The sequence below is a fragment of the Coptis chinensis genome, chromosome 2 (genome assembly GCF_015680905.1).
Source record: "Coptis chinensis isolate HL-2020 chromosome 2, ASM1568090v1, whole genome shotgun sequence".
In the NCBI taxonomy this organism is placed as follows: Eukaryota; Viridiplantae; Streptophyta; class Magnoliopsida; order Ranunculales; family Ranunculaceae; genus Coptis; species Coptis chinensis.
This window is the reverse complement of record NC_141457.1, coordinates 55,662,532-55,670,204: the sequence shown is the minus strand read 5'-3', so window position 1 is coordinate 55,670,204 and position 7,673 is coordinate 55,662,532. Positions and strand designations below refer to the sequence as shown.

The 7,673-nt window shown below is 37.6% G+C and overlaps 1 protein-coding gene across 2 annotated transcripts; it reads right to left on the bottom strand.

Annotated features, from left to right (window-relative positions):
- Positions 1 to 1,424: 1,424 nt before the first annotated feature.
- On the bottom strand, positions 1,425 to 5,570 carry LOC147516701 (pollen-specific LRR extensin-like protein). Of its 2 annotated transcripts, XM_086589184.1 has the most exons (4): positions 5,432 to 5,570; positions 5,219 to 5,343; positions 5,026 to 5,123; positions 1,425 to 2,328 (listed from the first exon to the last, which is right to left on the bottom strand). In XM_086589184.1, the coding sequence occupies exons 2-4, from the start codon at positions 5,333 to 5,335 to the stop codon at positions 1,665 to 1,667; spliced, it is 879 nt and encodes a 292-aa protein (XP_086445310.1). In that variant the 5' UTR covers positions 5,336 to 5,343; positions 5,432 to 5,570; the 3' UTR covers positions 1,425 to 1,664. The 2 variants fall into 2 exon arrangements, with proteins under 2 accessions (XP_086445310.1, XP_086445309.1); XM_086589183.1 differs by lacking the exon at positions 5,432 to 5,570 and having other exon boundaries at positions 5,219 to 5,425.
- Positions 5,571 to 7,673: the final 2,103 nt, after the last annotated feature.

Here is a 7,673-nt window from a genome sequence, read left to right as displayed (position 1 = left end):
AACGAGGCGGTTATTATTCCACACATGCAAATGTTCTCTCTCAGCAGATCGTTAAAACGTACTAAATGACCTACTGAGATGGGGTTGTGTGAGGGAGTAATATTCATATCCAATGAATACCACACACGTGTCCAACATATACATAACTAACAACCGACCTCGTATCCTCGTATCCTCGTCCTCAGAGCTCGCTTCATAGTGACTCAACTCAGGCAAGAAACCTCCACAACTCGCGCCCAGAGTGATGTCACCACCAACCGATCTCCCGTACTAGACCTTCGAGCTCACTTCAAAGTGACTCGAGTCGAGTAGGCGATCTCACTAAGAAACGACCTCCACAGTGCTCACTCCTCTTGCTCCACAACGGCTCGTAACGTAAGCCTTTACTACACCTATCAAGACCAAAACTTCAGGCATGCAGCTCATTGATTCTCCATAACTCGCCATCATGGCTCATAAGTGATCTGAAGACCTGGATCTGACCTGAAACGGGAGAGCAGGAGGTGCGGGCATCTTACCTATATAAAGAGGATGAGAAACTATGTTTGACCTGATTCAAGTTCCCCCTTGGAAAGAACTTGATACGTAGGCAGTTCGTCCATACGAACTCGGTCAATTCAATCCAAACATCCCAATCCCTTGATCAGGCCTACATTTGTAAGGAGAACCAAAAGCATCCTTTACAATTCCTATTCTATCTTGTTAACAATCAAGTATTGTCCCCAATTACTTATCCCCACTCGTCTGTCTCATTCACGCTCAACTCTTCAAAGTTGGGTTCAATCCAGACGTCTATGTTGCCCTTTTGCATGCTTGCGTGGGTTCTCTTGGCTTGTTGGGTTCAATCGAAACCGATGTAGTCGTTTGGAGTTCTTTCTTGGCTGCATGTAAGGTACAAAAAGCAATTCCAGATGGCTGAGAAAGTGATAAAACAGGTATCAAAGGTGGTATAAGACTATAAGGTTGGAGGTGTTTACTCTAGTGTCAGACTTGTATGGTTTGAGGGGAAAACGGGATGAAGAAGAAAGGATGAATGATGTCATATATTGTAAAGAAAGTTGAGGGTCACTTTTTGTTCGAAGTGGCGCAGTATAGACAAGTTCAGCAACAGAGCCACTTCACCAGCATAAAGAGTAAATTACCGATACTGCAACTGTATCTTTTGGTAAAAAAAAACATATACATCTTATAACCCCATTTGGGCTGTTTAAGCTCTTCCCCCATTAACACGCTGGCACTCTTATGCATTTGTAGTCTGACTACGTTTCCCAGCATGTTTTCCAATTTGCGCCTGATATATTAGCAAGGTAAACATGAAATCAGCAACAGTTAAATAGGCAACAAAGTAAAACTAACTGTTGCTTATCTTGAGAAGAAGATAAAATGACTAGCACAAAAGTAGGTGCATTGCAACTTCTCGAAAAGACTGAACGAATTACTTTTACTACATAAAAATCATCTGCACCACTTTCTACAAAACAATATTGATGAGCGAGGATGCCATCAAAGACACGCATCATGGCAACTTGCTAGACTAGCTCACTCGGACTCTATTTCGTTAAATTATGAGTAAATTATGAGCACCAGAAGGATCAAGGTTAAGAGTTAACATAAATATACATTAACAAGATTGCCGGTGATCACCAAGATTGGTGGAGTTAATATCAACAAGATTTATTGTTCCCACCGAGGTTGGATCTCCTAGAAGACGGTAAATCATGTCTTCCAACACCCGTCCTTTCAAAAGCTTCCTCACATAATTCTACTTCTTTCACATTTAAATCCAATAACCTGTAAGGTTTCTCCCTGACCTCAGAGTCCGGGTCCCTGATTGAAGAGCACTCTTCAGCAAACAAATCTGGAATCTGTTGCTGGTTCTGACAGGAACACTCCTGAACAATAGATTTTCCACATGAACAAGGCTGATCTTCAGGTTCCATATTCTGCATTGGCTCTTGGTCCGGACTGAACGCTAGCTCAAAGGATGGGAGAGCGGGTGGTTGCACTCTCATTTGCACAGATCGCAGAAGTGCAGCTCTTCTAAGGTCAGCTGAGTGGCATATATCACTAGGTGACGATGGGAAGCGCCCTTCAGAATCTGAACCCCGTTGTCGTGGCTGGGAGCAAGCTACAGAGGTGAGATTGCAGCCTAGCGAAGTGTATGAGGAGCTGGCGGTACCATTATGTGGTCTCTGATGCCTGTGAGGAGAACATGGACTTGTTGGAAGGCTATCACTCGGCGTCATGGAAGTGCTGAGAGGGGTTTCACTATATCGAGCATCATCTGAGTCTTCTGACATTGGGGAGTATTGCAAGGAAAAATCATCCCTTCAGAAAAGAATCAACAACGTGACAATAAAAACAAAGATCTTACTTATAAGTAGGGAAAACGAACATCTTCAAGAAGTAAACAAATAAAAGTTTCAACAGAAGAAAGTTTTGAAAGCATTATCGTTCATCTGACATCTATACTGAGGAAGCAGCTACATTCAGCTAACATTACCAATGACCACTAGTTATTTTATTCCGAAAGTTCAAGTTAAGGTAGTTCACAACCAGACACCACAAAATTAGCACCTGGCTATGAATTACTGAACGCAAATACCAAAATGACCTTGGTGAAAACCATAGAAATCGGATAGTCCAAGCGGTTCATTATCATTTTAATTGCTAAGGAAACACTTTTATATCTTCTATAACAAATGGACTCTATAACCACCTGAAAATCAAGAACAATTGATAACCGTAAGGACACTTCAGAGTTCAAACCTTGGATCAGTTGAGAAAGAAGGTAAACTGCCCCAGTTATATGTAATTATGTGGCTAAGTTTCCTTCACAATTCAAGAGGAAGAAAATCCACGAGCCATCTCATACTGCCTTCTACCTCCATTCGTATGTTTCCTCAAGTCTCATCAGGCCACGGGGAATTTCGCTGGTGTTTCTGTTTTTTGATAATACAGTGGAAAACATCTTGGAGTCTTGCTGGTATGGTGAGCAAAAAACTAGAAATGCACGATCTCAAGTACCAAGAGGTCAAATAAAAAACTTGGTGTCATCTGTGAAAGCAATTCATCGGTATTTGGTGGGTCACACAATAAAACACAAGGCCATCAGGGTCACTGTTTTCATGAGCTGGTTTTCCAATGAGGTATTAGTCATTGTGTTTGGCAATGCAATCTTTAAATAGTCCAAGATATAGTTTGCTTTACTTGTTTGACTTCCCAGATATCTTGCTTCCGCTTAATCTTCAAACATCATAAAGGATACAAACAAAGCTAGGTTACTCTAAAGGCGAATATAGGAGACCTATGTAATTTAATATTCCAATTCTTCTCTGGAACCCTTTTGTGAGGATTTCTTTATTGTAGAAGTACTTATCACCATGTAGTGTTGAGAAGTTTAGTTTAGTCCTACATGAGACATTGGAAGCCTTGCACAACAGTATGTAAGTTTTTTGGCCTCTCCACTCACCACCCATTGGTTTGGAGTTAGATAGATGCTCCTAAAGTTTAAGATGGTATTAGAGCAGGCTATTGTATTTGGCCTAAAGGGCCCATGTACTCCACGCCACTCAAGTATGTTGTCCAAGCGTTGAGCTCGAGTAAAGCCACACGTGAGGGGGCATGTTGAGATGTTTAATTTAGTCCCACATGGGACGTTGAAAGCCTTGCATATATGTTCCTGGGCCTCTCCACTCACCACTAACTGATTTTGAGTAATGTAAAATCCAAAATGTTTTGCACTGTGCTCATCGCCGATCATCTTCCTATTTATTGTTTCTAAAATTCTTTAGATACTGAATGGTGGTGTCTGGTAAGAATTTCTTAGCATGGATTGATGGGACTTATCAGACTGACACAAGAAATGTCTGATATAGTTCTAATAAGACTTTCATAATCACTCTAATAATAAGACCGGTGTTAAAAGCTTGATCCAAACAAGTGGAAATGCTCCTTACTAAGCTGTCTGTTGGTCACTCCACCACAGTACCATGATACAAAACTGAACAATGGAACCGGGAAAGCTTAGAGTACCAATGTATACTTCTTCAGAATGACATATCCCAAAGGTTAGGTTACAATGTGACATCAATAGAAACCGCTACCATTGATTTTGGACACCCTCAAATGCTCTAAATCGTACTGAGTAGTCTCAGCAGCCATTGCCTATCACAACAAACACATCTCACCATGAAGAGGCTATAAAACGCTCAAGAGATATTACAAATAAAATCACAATGCACTAAAACCAAGGGTGTACCAAAAGTAAAATAGAACAAACAGCAGGACATGGCCTGCCAAAACTGGGTAAAAGTATCATCAGAGTAGGAATAAAGAAAACTAAACCAACCAGAACTAGTCAAACACTTGTGCAATGACGCATAAACATGACTTCATTCCTAAAAGCATGACATGTTGCAAGAATGAAACCAACGACGAAAGAACGTTCAGAGCTATATCATTATTAATCCTAATTCTAAGAGGCTCAGTACCAGGGGATTCTCAGTAAATCAACCTTTTAGGTATCATATCTAGGGACTCCATTAGGCAAAAAAATAATATTGCAAACTTAGGATAGTCTGAGTGATAATGAGTATTCCAGTCACCCACAGGACTTTGCCCGCGCAATGTAAACCATCTACATAGAGAAGCAATGTAAACTATCTTTTTCTTTTCTTTTTTTTTTGATTGGCAAGCCTGTTTTAAATGAGATCAGTAACTCTTTGATGCTGGCGGGGTTCGAGCCCCAGACCTCTGGTATCATCACCCAAAGGTTTTACCGACTTTGCTAGTCGGCACCTGCCAATGTAAACTATGTAGGGACTACATAGTGAAATAGAAACATTATATCAACGGTACAGCAAAATTTCATTAGTGAAATACCAAATTCACGTACAATGAGCTAGGCAAATAGAGCTAGGGGAAAACTGTTCTTGTGACTACACTATTCGTTGAATCAAATCATACAATCTCAGTAGCAATAAACAACTCCTTAACAACACATACTCAATAAAAAAAAAATACCTGAGGTAGCTCATGGTTTCAGACCTGACTGGAGACTCTATGAGATTCTCAGGCATTGATTCCCCAACGGATAATCCATTCAAACTAGACGCCATTATCTTCACCAACAATTATAGACAAGAATTACTTACAATTCAACCACATTAGCAAATACCCATTTCATAAAACTGCCTAAAAGAAAAAAGGAAGATACCTCGCTGAGGTAGCGTTTGTGGGAGTGGAAATTGTCAAGATAAGCTTCATCTTCAGGATCTCTAGTCCTCTTACAATTTGGGGAAGCTGGAGAACTGGATTCAACGATTTCTCTCATTTACTCAACTGCCAAAAAACCGTTTTATTTTTATATAATAAGGACAAAGTTTGATAATAATAATCGAAGTATGAAACAACAAAAGTACAAAACAACCTCTCAAATTCTTTTGAACCAAACATACAACGTCAAACCAGGTGCTGTCCCAATTTTGGTAGTACGTGTTCGCAGGGACTGGAGGTCCATAGTTTCATCCATTGATAGGCCCATTGGTCTTTGTAAAACTAATGATTTTGGTAGTAATGATTCAACCAATGGGTGCCCTTTTTATGTATTTTTATTAAATTTAATTAATAAATTATACTAAAATTGATTTACTGAACAACTCGTAACCCACTAATGAACATAATTAGAAAACATAATAACTTTTCATACATTCTAATCATGTATTATATTTGTGTAAAAGACGATTATGCATTAGCATATGAACATGTTATTTGCTCTTCAGTGAACAATGAATTAAATGATGAAGCTGCTATAAAGAGGATCCATAATGTTATTACTGTGAATCAAATCGGATTGACGCACTCATAATGTTATTACTGTGAAGATGTTATGGTGCCTATCCATAAGAGAAGTTTCAGGGACATGTAAAACCATCAACAAAGGGACATTAATGCAGCATGGGATTAAGAACATCCACAATTAATTTTTCTATTAGGAAAGTTTCTCCTGAACTATCTCAACTTATTTGTAAATGGATTAAAAGAGTAGACAAATGGCCCACTTTTTGGCTCAATAGTTCTAAACTATGATATTTTGTATTTTGGTGTTTAATAATAATGAAATGGGAGTTATCGAAAAAATAATAATAATAAAAGAAAAGTATAACCATTGAGCCAAATAAAAGAAAATAAATTTGTACATAATAATGAGAAACACATTCACACTGATAGTTGAATAAATTGGTTTTGAGTGGTAGCCACTATGATTATCTTCCAAGTCCGACTTCTTCAGTCTCCTTGGTTAGCCAAGTACTCTTGGAATTTGAGTTCTCAGTGGTATCTAGAGTTGAAGGTTACGTTGGAAGCCAATTAGTGGAGGCCTTCAACTATTACAAAAACACCTCTTATGTTTCTTGTGATCCAATCTTCAGGCATTTCTCGTTGTTTGAAAGTTAAGTACATGCTCGATCTGAAGACATAGTAATCAACAACTTAAAGAAAAACTAATAAGAAACCTGATCAAAACAAACCAAATTAGGATCTATTAGATTTAAACATAAACTTTTTTATTTATGATTTATAATGAAGCTCCTACAAATTTGGGTGCATATATAAGCCTTATATAACTTTGTAGTTTGTATAATGTTCAGGGTAATAGTCTCCACCATCAACAATAACCTCAGTTCTCTTGTATGTATCACGCATTCACGCTCTTTAGAAGGAAAAAAAATCACACTCCTCGTTAATGAGCTCTCTTACTGGTTTTACCAAACAACCATGTCGCTACTCTCAAGTCTCAATCTATGAACACTATCTCCCTACATTCATCTATTCTTACACAGAATGCTCTGAATGAATGGGTGTCGTTTATGTAATTTAAGTAAATAATTTAAAACTATGGACTAAATAATTTTTTTGTGAAAAATGTGAAATAAACATATTCTGTTATGAATTAAAATGTAAATTAAGGAAAAAAAAATGAGTGGTTGTAAAATATATTCAAATAAAATCGTTTCAATGGTTAAATTTTGAGTTCAATGACCTTTCCAATTTGAGTGTTTGCATGAGAGAAACATAGAGACAGAGATCCGTGAAAAATCTGGCCTGTGTAAAAAAGACTTGTACAAACAAACAAAGAACATTTATAATTTGCTTGTGGACGGCATCGAGTGAGGTTTTTTGGTTTTGGATGCATTTAGTTTTTACTCTTTTTTAAACCTCGATCGTATCGCTTGTGTTTTATTTTAAATGGTGTAATCTTGGTTGAGAATGGAGTTCCACTATCTTTTTGTTAGATTTATAACCCCGTTAAATTAGAGAATTGAAGAATTTTCAAAGCGAAAACACATAAAATAGTTCTAATATGATAATCTCTATAACTGAATTAGAATAAAGAAAAGAAAAGTTTATTATTTTACATATTTTATTTCTCGATCATAATGCATAAATGACTTTGTCTATTACAATGAGTAGTTTTTTGTTATTTGGTTTGGTTTACTCGAGTATAACCCAATGTTTGAAGTGTCACTTTGTTGGATTTCAACATATTATGTGTAATACTTAAGTTATTCCAACTACAAAAGGATGCCATGCATGAGCAGTACTTATGCTATTGTCAAAGCTTATTGCAATGGGCTCGATCTATTACAATGGGCAACACAATCTTATATTGG

Coding starts and splice junctions, on each gene's coding strand:
- LOC147516701 (XM_086589184.1), bottom strand. CDS start 5,335: ATGAGAGAAATCGTTGAATCCAGTTCTCCAGCTTCCCCAAATTGTAAG. Junction 5,124..5,218: donor ACAAACGCTACCTCAGCGAG/GTATCTTCCTTT, acceptor TTGTTGGTGAAG/ATAATGGCGTCTAGTTTGAA. Junction 2,329..5,025: donor GAAACCATGAGCTACCTCAG/GTATTTTTTTTT, acceptor TCTTTTCTGAAG/GGATGATTTTTCCTTGCAAT.